The sequence below is a fragment of the Suricata suricatta genome, chromosome 15 (genome assembly GCF_006229205.1).
Source record: "Suricata suricatta isolate VVHF042 chromosome 15, meerkat_22Aug2017_6uvM2_HiC, whole genome shotgun sequence".
In the NCBI taxonomy this organism is placed as follows: Eukaryota; Metazoa; Chordata; class Mammalia; order Carnivora; family Herpestidae; genus Suricata; species Suricata suricatta.
In genome coordinates, this window is record NC_043714.1 from 31,279,551 (window position 1) to 31,296,651 (window position 17,101).

At 38.3% G+C, this 17,101-nt stretch overlaps 2 protein-coding genes across 3 annotated transcripts; one reads left to right on the plus strand and one right to left on the minus strand.

The window, feature by feature from the left end:
* Positions 1-993: 993 nt before the first annotated feature.
* Positions 994-10,273, plus strand: E2F5 (E2F transcription factor 5). Of its 2 annotated transcripts, none has more exons than XM_029923671.1 (7): positions 994-1,012; positions 2,104-2,257; positions 3,783-3,826; positions 4,996-5,060; positions 5,644-5,911; positions 8,384-8,428; positions 9,471-10,273. In XM_029923671.1, exons 2-7 carry the CDS (start codon positions 2,235-2,237, stop codon positions 9,578-9,580), a joined length of 555 nt encoding a protein of 184 aa, XP_029779531.1. In that variant the 5' UTR covers positions 994-1,012; positions 2,104-2,234; the 3' UTR covers positions 9,581-10,273. The 2 variants fall into 2 exon arrangements, with proteins under 2 accessions (XP_029779531.1, XP_029779530.1); XM_029923670.1 differs by having other exon boundaries at positions 997-1,012; positions 8,381-8,428.
* RBIS (ribosomal biogenesis factor) lies at positions 10,255-15,919 on the minus strand. The gene is made up of 4 exons (XM_029923672.1): positions 15,819-15,919; positions 13,902-14,018; positions 10,658-10,774; positions 10,255-10,366 (listed from the first exon to the last, which is right to left on the minus strand). The coding sequence occupies exons 1-4, from the start codon at positions 15,915-15,917 to the stop codon at positions 10,295-10,297; spliced, it is 405 nt and encodes a 134-aa protein (XP_029779532.1). The 5' UTR covers positions 15,918-15,919; the 3' UTR covers positions 10,255-10,294.
* Between the last annotated feature and the right edge of the window lie 1,182 nt (positions 15,920-17,101).

Here is a 17,101-nt window from a genome sequence, read left to right on the forward strand (position 1 = left end):
ATATGGTCATAAGAACATAAATGTATTTTTTCATTACTACCATGGCGCTTAAAACATGACTCCACATTCAAGATAAGTTATGGTCTAACTCACCCTGAAAAAGAGCTGTAGAATAACCTCTTTTTAAAAATTCTGTCTGTTCCATTGGGGAATGAAGCTTGTAAATGTGAGTGGGAACCAACCAGAGAAGGGTACAGCATTCCTGCATTTATTGATATCATGGAGGCATGAAATCTCTTTGTTGATCTTACTTTTGTTGAGTGAGACTACCAAGCTTTTGTATATTTGCTGGTACCACAACTTTGTGCGATGGATTTTGATTTCTTGTTGATTTTATGCTTTGTGTTGGGATGGCATGATTCACTCCTCCATTTTCATTGTGATTTTTAAAAAATGCAGATAGTGTATTTCAAGTTACTGCAAGTGTGTGTATCATTTAGAATTCCCCAAATATCTAAGTATGAACAAGTTGCTGAGGTATAATTTTTCATAGTTTCACAAAAAACAGTGAGGGCTGTTTTTAGGTGCCTGTTTACAAACAGATAAATTAGGAAGTGATGTGGTAGGCACTTAGGAGCTCCTTCTCAGCATTAGTCTGTAAGGTGACATGACGTATTCTTATTGTGTTTTTATTTTTGTAGGCTCTGTGTCATGACCCTTCATATATTTTTCCCCCCATTCTAACATCAGCTGGCTTTTAAGTGGGATAATTCCTGTGGTGTTTGCAATGTTTGAGAGATGCTTTGAACAAACCTAGCTATTGTTTTCAAGCAACTGACCAGGTCAAATTTGGGATTGGGTTTTCATGCTGTGAACTTAATAATCAACCCTTTTTGGCTTTAAAATAGGAACTGCCCTTTATTTCATTGTTCTTTGTCTCCCCCTCCCCTTTTTAAAAACAGGCTGCAGATACTTTGGCTGTGAGGCAAAAAAGAAGAATTTATGATATCACCAATGTCTTAGAGGGAATTGACCTGATTGAAAAAAAGTCAAAAAATAGTATACAGTGGAAGTAAGTTACGAACCAATACCCTAGTCTGAAACCTTTATTTTTCTTCCTAATGCCCTGTAAGATCTGGCCTTTCTACCACTTGGCTCTCCCTCTCTCTTGGCTGATATTCTCAACAGGCCCCTCCTTTCCTTGGACACTGTCGGACTCTGTATGTCACTCCTGTGCTGTGCTGAGACATTCCGTTGCTGCTCTTGCCACTCTCTGAAAATTCAAATCTTATTTTCTCCCTCAAGCTACTCATTTGGCACACACTGCATACTGCTTTGTATTATTAATCCCTCTCTGCCTAAGTGTTTACCTTCCAACTAATATAAACTCCTTTAGAACAGGAACTATGTCTTACACATAGAATATGTACCTTATATATAGTGGTTGACTGAAATGCATGTTGTCATTTGTTAACTATTGAATGGTTATATGTTTGTGAAAAATACTTTCTGTTCTGCAAATTTGTCCTCTTTGGCCTTAGGGGGGCTTTTTGTTTGTTTTTCTGTTTTAAAGCCAGAGTCTCACCAAAATATTAAAAGGTTGTAATTTACCAGCATCTCAGTCCACATCATGAGACTTCAAGGTGTAACTATATAGCTTTGACATCCTTTTATTTTTTCTGAAGTTTGTTTATTTTGAGACAGAGAGATGATGGGAGAGGGACGGGGGTGGAGAGCGAGAGAATCTCAAGCAGGCTCTGTGCTGCCAGCACACAGCCCAACATGAGACTCGAACCCATGTGCCATGATATCAGATGCTCAGCTGCCTGAGCTACCCAGGTGCCTGAGCTTTGACATCTTAGAGTCACTAGTCTGTCCTTTCAGATGACAAACACATAATGGGAACTTTTTTTGACTTTATTAAAATTTTAATTTTCTGTATGGCAAAAACACTGAGAACTTTTGTGATTTGTTCTAAGCGAGTATATTCAGAGGTACAATTTTAAATTTTCTAAGGATTTTAATGCTTGAGTTTTAGAATAGCTTACAGATTTTTGTCTTGAATAGATTACTAATTCAGTTTTATTACTATAAAAATTAAGTGACGTTAACCTGGGTTTGATACTGGAAATATTGATTCTCATGTGTTTTTAAGAGGTGTAGGTGCTGGCTGTAACACTAAAGAAGTCATAGATAGATTAAGGTACCTTAAAGCTGAAATTGAAGATCTAGAACTGAAGGAAAGAGAACTTGATCAGCAGAAGTTGTGGCTACAGCAAAGCATCAAAAATGTGATGGAAGACTCGATTAATTATAGATATCCTTTTAAATAAGTTACACATATAGCTGTAGTTTATGTGTTTATATAATGCATTCTTCCAGTCTGAAGATGGAAGTTACTTTATTCTAATGTTTTAAAAAGTTTTCTAAGTGGATAGAGTATTTTAATTTTACAATATTATTCTAATAATTTATACTAATATTTGAAAAGTTTTACCTCTGAAAATTACAAAGTACATCTACTAACATTATTCCTGTGCTGCATTGAGAAAAATAAGTCATCTACTTTCAACCTACCATTCATAGGATGCAACATGCTAACTAAAGTGTGCTTAGGGGGTCTCTGGATATTAGAAGGAATTGTTAAATGCATAGGTACATTTAAATATTATTATGTTCAGTGTTCTGAAGTGGTAAAAATTCAGTGACTCTCAAAGTTTTGAAAACTTAATTTTGGCTTGAAAATAAAATATCATGGGCTGGCAATCAATCCTAGATACTTTCTGCCTAATATCAACTGAAAGAGACTACCTACTTGAGGTTGGGGACCAAGGCTTATGTATCTATCATATTAAGTTGCGGGAAAAAATTAGCGATGTACTTCACGTTTCCTAAAAATCACTGTTCTCTTAGATACCCATGAGTCTTTTGATTTGTAAACTTACCTATACACTTACGGAATCATTTAATGGCATTTATCTTCTACCACCTCTCATGAATTTTTGACTACTGTATACAATTTATTTTTTTATTTTTAATTTTTTAAATGTTTATTTTTGAGAGAGAGACAGCGTGAGCAGGGGAGGGTCAGAGAAAGAATCTGAAGACAGGCTCCAGGCTCTGAGCTAGCTGTAAGCACAGAGCCGGACGCAAGGCTCGAACCCACAAACTGCGAGATCATGACCTGAGCTGAAGCCGCACGCTCAACCAACTGAGCCACCCAGGCGCCCCTACAATTAATTTTTTTTGTTTTGTTATTTGTTGAATAAGTCCATGATCTCATTTATTTATTCTCTATGAATCAAAGCTCCTTAACAACTTGATAACTTAAATGGGGTTTTCAAGCTGTACCTTGTGAAGCCCCAAGATACAAAAACCACTGGACTAGCTGATCACAGACCTTGCTGCACTGCTTCTCAAGATTCTGTCCATTCGCAGCGCCCTAACCTATGACCAGGAGGATTCTCAATGTGGAGGCACCACGCATGGCCGCTCTCCACTCCTGCTGATAGCATCCTTTTCCCCATGGCTGTCTTCCTCCCCCAGAAGCCCTGTCTCCATGAGGGATATGTACTGCTTTTCACTTCTTTCTGAAAGGTCCTCAGGTGTCACAAAAATCAAAAGTGGCTTCTTCTCAGAGCAAAGGAGGGACACCCCTCTTATGGACCATTGTCTTTGCCTTTCAGACTAAAGATGTCTTTTTTTTTTTTTTTATCTGACCATGTGTGGCAACACCTTCACACATTTGGTCATTTTGTTTATTTTGGCCTGCAGATCTATTATCTTAATGTAAATGCCTAGATCTTGGTATACATGTTGTTCCTTAACTCTTGTGATAGTACATTTTCCTATGTAACTCACGAAGACATCTGTAATTGCTTTAATGGTAAGTACTATTAGTTTGTTGTAACATTCTTCCTCTGATCAATCTATTTAGTGGAGGGTGATTCAGAATTCCCCACACTCACCCTAAGTCATTAGTTTCAGGAACTGTGGCCTTTCTGTGTCACTCCACAGTGCTCTATAGTGATAGGCTGCCTTTGTTTCTGTTCTCATGACAGTAACTGCCTTTCACAGTTTTCACTTCATTGCCTGCATTGGTTGAGTGTAAACTGTGTGTGGGAGGGACAGCTAAATCAGAGGGAGATTAAACAACAGTTTCAAAGTCACAGAATTCTAGGGTCAGTGACCAAATTTGATCAAAACATAGATCTCACTGGCACTGTCTAGAAACTACGTGCAGTGTACTGGCCAGTAAATGAGCTCAAAGAAAACATGAGGGCAGAGTTAGGTGAATCTATTTTATAGACAGGACAATTATTCCTAACCCTGTTCCATCCCCTGCCTCCGTGTTTTCCACTTGAGAGAACAATACAGTGAACATAAAACATCAGGGTGGGGGGTGGGGGTAGCTGTATCCCATAATTTATTATTGAGACAGAGAGAAACAGAGCATGAGTGGGGAAGGGGCAGAGAGAGAGGGAGACTGGGAATCTGAAGCAGGCTCCAGGCTCTGAGCTGTCAGCAGGGCTTGAACCCACGAACCGTGGGATCATGACCTGAGCCACCCAGGCACCCCGAGAAAGTATTTTTAATCTTCAGCTCAATAGTCTGCTATAGAATTTAGCTTTAAAATTAAGTTCACTTAAACTCAAGATTTCACACTTTCAATTTCTAGTATCCCTAGTCACTTAAGTAATTTAAAAATCTCAAGTAAACAGTGTTATTTGAGGCTAACAGTTTCAGGAATTTCCAGACTTTATACAAGACTGAATGAAAGCAAAATTAACTTGATCTGAATTTGTTCATGAGAAGAGTTAACAGTGAGTATTTACCCTCTTCTGAGATCTATTATTAACATGTATCACCTCATCTAATTCTCAAAAGATATCTATGCTAAGTTTTACTTTCCCCATTTTACAGAATTAGGAACCAAAGCCCACGGTCACCAGCCTGGGATGCAAACCCAAGCATTCTTACTCCAGAGATTACACTCTTGGCACTGTATTCCAAGATCAAAAGTATTGTCTACAATTAATTTTTTTTTTTCATCAGGTGATACACTTTTGGCCATTCAGGCGCCTTCTGGTACTCAGCTGGAGGTACCTATTCCAGAAATGGTACGTAGGGTAACTTCTCTAATGTGGACATACTGTTGTAAGGACAAATGTATTCTTTTTAGTTGAACAAGAGCTAATTGTGTGGAAACACTTTCAAATACTGCTTTCACGTTTTCTATCTGAAAGTATTTATATCTGAGTTTGGATGCCTTTAGTACTTTAGTAAAATTACAGAAGTGACTGAATAAATCACTTAACATTTTGATTCTAAGTTTTTTAAATGTGATTTTTTGAGCTAGAAAATATTAAGGAACGAGTAATGATAGTGTCAATAATTCTTAAAAAATCAGTTAAAATGACTATAACTGATACAGAAATCCTGGCTGAGGAAAAAGTTCAACTTAAATATCCGCCATAAGAGATTACTTTAAGTTGGGGTTTCAAAACATTCTCTATTGAGTCAAAGATATTTATTGAGTCTATGCTATGTATAATACTGTTGTGTATATATAAATATATATATATACACACACCTATATATATACATAGTTCCTTATAGCTATGCTTATCTTAATTTTTAATGTTCCAAAGTAGTTAGAAATGTTAATATGTATTCATTTATTTATACCCAATAACTTTAAAGGGTCAGAATGGACAAAAGAAATACCAGATCAATCTAAAGAGTCATTCAGGACCTATCCACGTGCTGCTTATAAATAAAGAATCCAATTCGTCTAAGCCAGTGGCTTTTCCCGTTCCCCCACCTGATGACCTCACACACCCCTCCTCTCAGCCCTCCACTCCAGTGACTCCACAGAAATCCAACACAGCAGCTCAGAATCTGCCCGAGCAACAGGTCTCCGAAAGAAACCAGAATCTTCAACAGACACCGGCCACAGACTTATCATTAGGTGGGTTAGAGTCTTTGTTTTAAAAAGTAGAGAAGGAAAAATATGAATAAGTTCGAGAGCTGAATTTGTCAGCTATGGTCCTTCTATTACCAAACACAGCAGGAAAAATGGTAAGCTTAGCAAGTATTTAGTGTCTCTTACATAGGAGATGCTGGAATAGGTAGTATGAGGAAAATTTAAAAACAGATCCTGTCTTTAATTCTGTGACCATGGATTTGTGTGTGTGTGTATATCACACAATGTGATTGTATATTCAGCATATATAATTGAATACAGTATAATGTGGCTAAGACTGTGTAGAATTATAAATAGTAAGCAAGGAAAAGATAGTTAATGGGCCTATGTATGCAGTTTTCCTTAGAATTCCATGTTTGGAATTGATCAAAATTTGTGTATTCCCCCTCCCCCCATTACTATTTACATCTATCAACTTTTTTATCAGGGTTACTTTGTAAGGTTTTTTCCATCTATCAGTCACTCTAGGATAAATTCTTGAAATGTGTTCCTAATTACCTTTAAGAAACATCAAATAGTGTAGAAATATAGTGACGCTTGCCTCCTTTCTTCATATTCCTTGTTAAACTTTTTTTACTGAAAAGTTTACTTTTATGGAGTTGATAACTCCAAGTTAGGAAATCTTGCCTTCCTAAATTGTATAATCTGAAATGAAAATAGCTAAATCTCCCCAAACTGGGCATAAGGAGTAGGGTCCACATCTAAATTATAAAAATTTCCTTGGTACCCAGTTTTTTTCCCCATGATTACATGGCTAATAGTTAGCACCTCCTTATGGATTCCAAATAAAGGGCCCGTGGGGACGAAACAGGTACCGCCGAGCGCCGGAGACAAGCGGCCCCGGCCATCGGGTTATGACACCTTGGCACATACTCCCGCAATATCTGAATGAGTTGCTGAATCAATGACTTAGTCATGCCAGTTTTGATGTAACATTGCAGACCATTCAAAGCTATTGTACACAATCCAATCTTTTATTTTTACCTTTGGGATGTGTCTCATTGGGATGTGGCATGAGTCTTACAATTCTGGGAGTTCACAATAGTTAAGAGTGAGGCTCTCATGATCTGACTGGACACAGTATTTTTCAGCTTCTTGCCCTCTTTCCCTTCCTCTAGAAGTATTTCTGTACTTAAAGATATAGAATGGGGGTGCACAACAAAAAGTGTACTTCTTAAAAAGGTTATGACCTAGTTATAATTAATGGGGGCAAATCTAAAGACAGGAAGCTTTATGTGGTATAGACACCATTAATAAGGCAGCTTCCAAAAAGCATTAAAATTTTTTTCAGCAGTTTCTGTGTATGGTCTTCTATTTGAAAATAGTAGGAAAAGTAATTTGGGGTCAGATTTTAGAGAGGACCTGGAATATCAGACTGAGTTGGAATGTCAGCCGATAAGCCAAAGGAAATTTGTGAGCAGGGTACACTTGTAAGCACAGGAGTCACATGATTAGGGAAGAAGATGCTTTTGGCCTCTTAAGAGATTAGAGGCAATGGAGAATGGATATGGTGTCTGCAGTTATACAACTATAAAATAACAATAGTAAGGCTAAGATGTGTAATAACAAAGAAATGGTTTGAGAAATACTGTTTAGGTAAAATAAGTAACTTTGATGTATGAGATCTGGAGATAAATTTAACTAGAGAAATGGAAAGTGATATTGAAGTTTAGAGTTTGGGTGACTGGGAGAATTACAGTACTACTGACTTTGTAAAACCAAGGAGTCAGTTTTGGGAGAATGATGAGGAGTCTTTTGATCTACATCTTCAGTTTAGAAGTTAAAAGTAATGCCAAGCACAGAGCAGGTGCTCATGAAAATGGTATCTTTCTGTATTCTGTGAAGTTCTGTACCTTAATATTATGCTGTTGATCAAGCTGCTAGAGTTTAATTAACTTTTTTATATACTGTTTAAATAACTGCCTTTTTTGTTTATTTTTGAGAGAGAGAGAGAGAGAGAGAGAGAGAGAGAGAGAATGAGTGAGGGAGGGGCAGAGAGAGAGAGAAACAGACACAGAATCTGAAGCAGGCTCCAGGCTCTGAGTTTGTCAGAGCCCCATTGTGGGGCTTGAACTCACTCATGAACCATGAGATCATGACCTGAGCCAAAGTTGGATGCTTAACCAACTGAGCCACCCAGGAGTCCCCTAACTACCTTTTGAAAAAAGTTTATTTATTTTGAGAGAGAGAGAAGAAAATGTGCACATGTACATGCACATAAGTGGGGGAGGTGCAGAGAGGGGGAGAGAGAGAATCCCATGCAGGCTCCATGCTGTCAGCATGGAGCCCAATGTGAGGCTCGATCCCCTGAATTGTAAGATCGTGTGTGACCTAAGCCAAAACCAAGAGTTGGACGCTTAACTGACCAAGCCACCCAGGCTTCCTTAAGTAACTGCGTTTTACTATAAAAATACATAAATAGAACTGTAACAAATATCACATTTCTATTTCCAGCAGGATCTATTAGTGGAGATATCATTGATGAGTTAATGTCTTCTGATGGTAAGTAGTTTAAAATTTTACTACTTAATATCAATAATGCTCTTCTAGAATTTATAAGTGGCACAAGATTTCAAGGAAATGCAAAATGTGTATTTTTTTAACTCCTTAATGTACTATGATGATTCATGAAAAATCTCCCACTTTAAAATAAATCATAGACACCCTTCAGAATTTTTATTTTCCTGCATTTCAAGAAAAAAAAAAAAAAGGCTGGTAGGGGATACTTAATCACTGGGTAATACAGTACAGTAGTATTGTAATCACTCCCAAGTACCACTGAATAAACTTCTAAACTGTTAGCACACTAGCCTTTCTCATGTCTGAAGAATTTGGCCAAGAAAAGTAAAATAATATATAGGTAATCTCAAAACGCAGTTTTATAAATATCCCTACAAAGGCCAATTTCAAGCTACCAATGTGAAGTCACTAAACTGTCACTAACGTTAGACATGTCATCATCTAATCTGACATAATCCTTAAAAATCAGTTGCCACAAAATATTATAATTACTTTAATAACTCTCTTGGCTTCATCTTCTTGTAAATTCTTGGATTCAGTCCTGGTTCCTAACAAATATAACCAAACCTAGGAAGCTGCAACTGTTAATTTAGAAACTGGTACAATAACCACTTAGAAAATAAACATTTCTGTAGAAACAGAACATCAGCATATTTATGAAGTCTAGTTCCTATTTCTCTTTTCAAAGTAGTAACTTATTTAGCAGAGATCAGAGGAAATACTTTGGCCAGTATTTTTGAATCATACGTTTTAGTGTGACAAGTTCAATTAGAAAAATTTTAACCTCTATTTCTCAAGCTGCACCTATGCATACCCATGCATAAATTATCTTTAAATGAGAATCTTTCAAAATATACACTAAACACATTCATTAATTTGATTACAACTTTTTCTATTGCATAGTTAAAAGTTCTTATATGACACTAAGAAACAATTTAATTTAGATATATTTGAGAGTATTCTGTTAAACATCATTAGCTGTATATAAAAACCATGTTTAACACTGAATTTGTTTTCCTTGCAGTGTTTCCTCTCTTAAGGCTTTCTCCTACCCCGGCAGATGACTACAACTTTAATTTAGATGATAATGAAGGAGTTTGTGATCTGTTTGATGTCCAGATACTAAATTATTAGATTCCATGGAAACTCGGGACTGTTATCTACCTCTAACTGTAACATTTTAGACTTCTTAATAACCTAAGTATTTAAAGTAATGAATGTAACACCTTTTTAGTTCACTGATTCTGAAGTGTTCTCTAATAATTTCTTTTTTTACTTCACAAAACTTCAACCATAAAAACAAAGGGCTCTTTTCAACCATAAAAACAAAGGCTTTTTTTCAGGGGGAAAAAGTGATTAAATACCCACAAATCCTCCCTCCCCCCTTAAGTAATTACATTCTGGGATTTTTATCTTTTCTTCCAATTCTGAATCTTTCTGGGTTTTTTTTTTTTTTCCCTCTTATGAGAGAAACATTAAAGTAGACTAAGGTCATCAAAAACAAAAAAAGTTGGTCAGCAGCTCATCCCTTATATTTTTTTACTGCCAAGAAACTGTCCATATTTCTGTGTGTCCCTCAATCCAAACACACATTCACTGCCACTTATAAAGTGAAGGATGTAAACTAGGATATATTAACTGTTTCAGTGAACAGATTTTGTGAAGTGCCTTCTGGTTTAGCACTTTAAGTTTATCACATTTTGTTGACTTCTGACATTCCACTTTCCTAGATTATAGGAAAGATCTGTTTATGTAGTTTGTTTTAAAATGTGCCAATGTCTGTACATTAACAAGATTTTTAAAAATAAAACTGTATAAAACATTTAATTTATTGGTCTTTTTGATGTATTACAATTGAGCCATTAATCTTGTTGCTTCATCAACATTAACTGGTTCATTTTCATGACATTGCTGAGGAATCTGAAGGGAGAAAAATATTGTATTTAAGAATGTAGACAACAACAGTGAACAAAAATGACTTGTATATAATCTATTATCTAACTTAGTATCTCCTAGTCATACCTTTGCAAGTAGAACAATATGTACTCATTCAGACTCAATGTCATAGTCTGAATGACTCAATATGCCATAAATACTACGGAGCCAAGGATAGTAGAGAGCCAAATACTAGCAATTACAGTCAAATTACAGGCTTTAAAAAGTTGGAGTTTAGCGTGCTCGCCATCACAAAAGGAAATGATTCCTACTCACCAGCTGTTTCTGTAGAGGTTCAAGGGAAAGTCCTTTGGAGAAATGAGCAAGTTCCTTTTGTATATCTACAAAAGCTTTATTCACTCTGTTAACTTTTTCATCATTCACAATGTTTATCTTTTAAAAAAGAAAAAAGGCATTCATCTACAGTCTTGTAACTATAAACAATAAAAAATAGATCCAACACTAATTTAACCCGTTAAACCTAAAAATCTAAAACATCATCGATCCTACCCATTTGCGGGGATAATTTACAAAAAAATCCTTATGGTCTTACTGGGAAATTTTAGACAAAAGGTTCTGGTTTTTTAAAAATAAGAACTATGTGGACAGACACCGTATTAAGAGTTGGTACAGACACACTAAAATCCATGACCACAATCCTAGGCTACAGCCACCTCTCATTGTAAAACAAGGAACTTGGATCAAATGCTTTACTCTTTTTCTGTTGTTAATTTTTTTTTTTTAAAGCAAGCTCCATGCCCAATGTGGGGCTTAAACTCACAACCCTGACAGCAAGAGTCACACACTTTACCGCGTGAGCCAGCCACGTGCCCACTTTAGACTCCTCTTAACAATCCATCTCAGAATCCTTCTTTGACCTTCTTGCCTTAAGGGAAGTCCCTGCCAGTCTCCTAGGACAACTTCCCGTGCAGCCCTCCTCTCTTTAATCTTGTTCTTCCCTGTTGCTCTCAAACCATTTCTCCTTAAAACCTCTGCACCTAATGCACCAGCATATTCTAATACCTCATTCCTCATTACTGTCACCTGCCAACACATCTACTTGCTCCCTCATGAAAGATCTCAAAACTCCAGTTCACTGACCTCTCTCATGCCTGCTTTGGAGCTTCAACAAAAGTCTCATCTTACAGTTGCTTAGTCTGTTCGGGTCCTCAACTCCCAGTTCTTTTCCACTACCTAGCTGAGCCCCCCACTCCCAAGGATTACTGCTGGCCGCATCGTTACTTGTAACCACACCACCTCCTGGACTTCCAGTTCCCTTGGCTTATTAACAATCCTTCAGTCTTCCTGAAATCTTCTCCCACCAATTTCACCATTTTTCACTTTTCCATATCCTCACTTTTTCCTTTAGCCAGCCCAGATTCCATGACCATTATTTAATCAATCACTCCTTTACTCTCTTAACTTTCCTTCTCTTCCTTAATCAAACCTGCTTGACAAACTAGTTAAACTCAACTGACAGCTTTTTCTGAGCCTAAAGCTGAATCTGCAGAAAATCTGCCTCGCTGGCTTCACTTTAAATTCATGATCATAAACTTCAATTTACCATTTATATAGTGCCTGGCAGTCTTAGGGCCTCCACTGAGTGAGTTAACTTAGGCCACTTTCTGAGAAAACTATTTGGTAACTTCTCCAACCAGGCTGCCTACCCAGATTTCCTTCTCTTAGATCTCTCCTTTAGCATACATAAAGCTTCTAGGACTTCTATTGAAACAAAAAGATTTCCTGTCCATTTAGGCTATTTTCCCTGCCTAAAGTATGCTACTCCCAACACTTTCCAGAGCTTTATATTACGATGACAGGAAAAGACAGGATTGAGGAGGCAGAGAGGGGAAGATTAGGACCTGAGGTCCCTGGTAGGGAAAAGCACCTATTCTGGAACAGCGCTGGGAGTGCCTGACCACAGCAAACCTCTCAGGCATAAGGTTCCTCTTAAGAATGTGACAGACCCCACCTACTCCCCTTCAGGCTTCCCTCAGGAATTTGACAAAAGACCAAAGTATGCCACAGGCCACCACCTACAATGGAAATGAAGCAATCACTATTGTATTTAAGAATGTAGACAACAACAGTGAACAAAAATGACTTGTATATAATCTATTATCTAACTTAGTATCTCCTAAGTATCTCTTCTTGCAACTAGAGTTGCAAGCCAAGTAAGGAAAACCTGAGAAAGAATAAGGGGGAAGGAAGGGGAGTGGCCAGAACCTTATGAAACAAGGACCCTTGACCACAGTCCTCCAGCACTCACTGTGAAGGTCCCCTCTCCGTAAAGAGAGCTCCTACGGTCTTCCTTTCCACTCTTTTACTCTAATAAACGTTTGCCTGCTCATTTTCACGTCCACCTCTTCGTTCTTTGGAGAGGCATGGAAACGAACCCTGGGTACTGAGGTAAAACAATCCTGCAACACTACCTGCTCCCTACCGTCTGCATCTTGGCTTGAATGTCAACTTTGAAGGCAAGTCTGTGTAAAAGTGCCACTCTCTGCCCCATCACATCACCCAGCTTTATTTCCTTTCTAGCATTTACTAAGTCAGTCATAAAACTGTTCAATCAAAATGCTTAACTTCACTAGTTCATGGAAACTGGAAGATAAAATGTTATATTTCTTTGACTATTATGCCAATTAAAAAGTCCTGGAGAGCTGACTCCACCTACTACTTAAAATTGAAAATATTTTCTTGAAGAATTTCCTTAAAGAATCTACTTAATCTTGAAGAAGAAATTTCCCAAATATCTTGAGGAAAAAACACAAAAAAAATAAAAAACAATAAACTCCTTTCCCCCCCAATTTTGCTCTTTAAGAAAGTAGCTTATCTTCATTTTATAGAAATTTGCTTGAGTTCTAGATATCAGGGAGATAAGAATTACTGAAAAGAAAAAGAAAGGGTGCTGATCAGCGTTTCACGACTTGGTTCTGTTAAGAGGCTGCTGAATATATTTGGGGTCAGAGATAAGAATCACTTCCCATACTATGGTTTTCAGGGTCCTTGTTTCATAAGGTTCTGGTCACTCCCTTCCTTCCCCCTTACTCTTTCTCAGGTTTTACCTTAAATTCTATGTTCTGATAAAGCTTTTAAAACTGTTATTTGAAGCCTCATGTATTTGTCATTAAAGTGTTTTTTTCTTGGGGTGCCTGGGTGGCTCCGCGGTCAGATGTCTGACTCCTGATTTACCCCAGGTCATGATCCCAGGTTTGTGGGACTGAGCCTGCGTCGGACCCTGCACTGTGTGGAGCCTGCTTAGGGTTCTCTCTCTCCCTCTGGCCCTCTCTCCCACTCTCGTGCTTTCTTTCTTAAAAAACAAAAAGTGCTTTTGTCTTTTAATACATAAACATCGAGAAAGGGAGGGAATTTTTCTTCACTTAAAAAAATAAATGTTTAAAATTATCTTGCCTTTGTGAAGAAGGCTAAGAACCTGTTTTAAATAGCTTTCAGTTTTTCTGTGACTTTACAACTATGCTTTGCTTGTGAACAATAATGTCAGAGTAATAATACTCACCTTCTTAAGATTAGTGGTAACTGGTTTTGCTTTGCTTTTAGTCTTGAAGTTTTTTTGGCTGGCTATATGAAATACATTTCTGGACCTCTGTCCTCTTGGTTTGCTCTTGGCCATTGTCTAGGGAAAAAAGAAAAGGAGCTCAAGTAGCTGCCCACGTTTATGAACTATAAATCAATTTAAGTTTTTAAAATAAAGGTACCAATTTCATGTAAGAAATTCTATCTTTCTCCAGATTTCTTAAAGTTGCTTCCTGTACATCCTACCTTAAATTACTTTCACAGCTTCCACATCACCTCTATGTGAATGGCTCTGGTTTTGAAACTTTACATATCTTCTTTGCTCTATAAACATGCACGAAGCCTGTAAATTCTACCTTAGAAATGACTCTCAAATCTGCTTTAACAGTGCATATGAGGAAAAATTTTAAATTATTAATAGTTAAGATTTATTGAGTTTTTAAAATGTGTATAAGCACTATGTGAACATTTTATGTGCTTTAGCCAATTTACACTGCACAACACTGTTGAGAGGTACTATTATCCCCATTTATTGATAAAACTCATGCAAAGAGGTTAATTTGCTCAATATCACACTGTTAGTCATCAAGAAATGACAGGATTCAAAGCCAGGAAAACTAGATCCTGAGCTAACATTACGTGATTGCCCTCTCATATATAAATAAAGCCAATACAGAAACATAGTATAGGACTGTCCAGCTCAGGACTGGATTACTGCTATGGTCTCTAGGTCCATTTGGTTGGACCATACATTTGCAAACTATTCCAAGGGACCAAATTAGGTGAAGCACCTGTCCCTGTAAGTAAAATATGAGTAGAACACAGCTTGTCAGTCTGATCATGTACTGTCTGTGGCTACCTTCCTGTTACAACGACAGCCCACAAAGCCTAAAGTATTTATTATCTGGCCCTCTGCACTAAGATTGCCAACCCCTGGCTTAGGTCATCTGCATTCAAGTCTATGCATAGTGCTACGTAATGAACCTCTCCAATAATAAATTTTCAGTGACTTCCCCAATGCCTCAGGGGCAGTGTGCTTCGTCCTCGTATATTGCCAGAACCCAAAACTAGCATAAATATGCCACACACATCTCCCGCTACCCCTCTGTACGTACCCATCCTACTCTACAAACTGCTGTCTGAAGACACTTTGCACATTCTTTCTTTCCTTTGCTCAACTTGTATTTCTTACTGAAATTTATATTCCCCTTCAATGTCTAGCCTCAGTAAACTATTTAGGGGCAGCAATGCTTTTTAAACACCAACGGTACTCCTCCTTCTTATAAAAACAACAACAACAACAACACCAAACGTGAACACAGTAGGCAATTCGTAATTACTAAAGAGTAAATAGAAAATACACATTATATACCCCCAATTAAAATCAACCTAAAATCCTTCCAATAGTAACCAAAATCCGATCACTCTCTAGAATTCACTAATAATTTACTATGTGCCAGCTGTGGTATATAAGTGACAGATATACAAAAACTGACACACATACGTGTGATACAAACACAGACACATGATACGTGCTGCTACAGGAAGAACACAAATGGACACAGAGGGAGAGGTCCACTAGAGTTGTGGACTTGAGAAAGGTTCGTAGAGAAGGGAATACCGTGGTGGGTGAGGCAATACTGAAATTCCGTTGACAAAAGCGTGAAAATTGGGATGACAAGAGACATAATTAAAAACTGGTCCCCTGACAAGGGCTGAAGGCCCAGAGGCACATGGGTTCAGGCCTCGGCCAGCAGGCCCGCTGCCCAGTAAGGTCGCTCTGAGGCAGCGCGCGACGGAACCCAGCCTCCGGGCCTCAGCGCACCAGACCCAGTCCTGTCCCAGGCCCCCTGAAACTTCACGCCAGGCTCCCAGAAAACTTATCAACATCTTACCATACCTTCGAAAACCTCGTACAGCGACTCAAGTTCCAGGTGACGCCATCTACACGCACACGACCCAGGAAGTTCCGGGAGGAAAGGAGCCAATCAAAACTCATCCCACAGGCCATCGTTCTGCCCACCGAGCGAAGTCCCACCCACAGAGCACAGTCCAGACACAGACGAAGCCCCGCCTACCAAACGTAGTTCCGCTCAAGAGCGGGTTCCCACCTTCGTAACATAGTCCCGCCCACAGGCCAACCCTCAAATACTGAGCTTGTCTAAACCTAGCGAAACCCCGCCCACAGGGCAAAGCTCCACCCACCATGGGAAATCCCGCCCCAAGAGCATCCCTTACCTTAGGCGGGATTGTGAATTTGTAGTCTGCTCCGGCGAAATGGAGGCGTTGGAGACGTAGTCAAGTCTGGATTTCCAGGGCCGGTTGGTTTGTACCTGGAGAGCACTGAGGCGTCTCTGAAGTTCCGAGCCTCGAAGACAGTCGGCCTTCAGCCTCAGACTCCTGGCCGGCTCTGCCCACGCGTCCAGGAGGTGGCGCTGCGCAGCTCTGGGCGGCGTCCGGGGCTTGGCTGGTGGTGCAAGAACCTTTTTGGCTCGGAGAGATCGGCAAGGAGATGGAATGCTTTTCTCGTGTAGTTTCCTTCAAAAAGAACTTCTCACAGCACAGCAGAGGCACAAGAAAAGATAAAAAGCAACAATTATCAGGGAGCTTAGAAAAAATACTTTTGCCTTCTGGTTGTTGAGTTCTTGTGTATTTCTCAACTGAGACATTTTTGGTTGAGTTTTCTAGAAAACTGATTCAATTCTATGAGGAACTCTTATTAACAACTTTGACTTCTTTTCTACTTATTTGGATGAGTTCATAGGAAAATCCAGATTTTTAATTAGACAAATGTAGAAATGCTATCATTCATAAATCAGTTTATTACTTTCAAGAGTTTAGCCTACACTGTGTATCAAAATAAAACCATAATAACACTCTCCTTTTGCACAGAAGATACTACTGAGTTTCGTATTTTAAGCCATCGACTGGCATTCACAAAACTAGTACTGGACAAAACCAAACTAGGATCTTTGTGGGTTGACTCTGGGTCATAATTTCTTCCAAGTCAGCTACTTGCCTGCTTATAGGAAGATGAGCCACGTTTACAGTAAATCGTGTTATTATGTTTATATTCATCACAACAATTAGGGAACATATAAGGAAAGAATTACCTGTCAATGTATGTTTATTCAAATATTGTATTCTAAGAGTGACTTTAAAAAAATATTAATGTTTATTTGT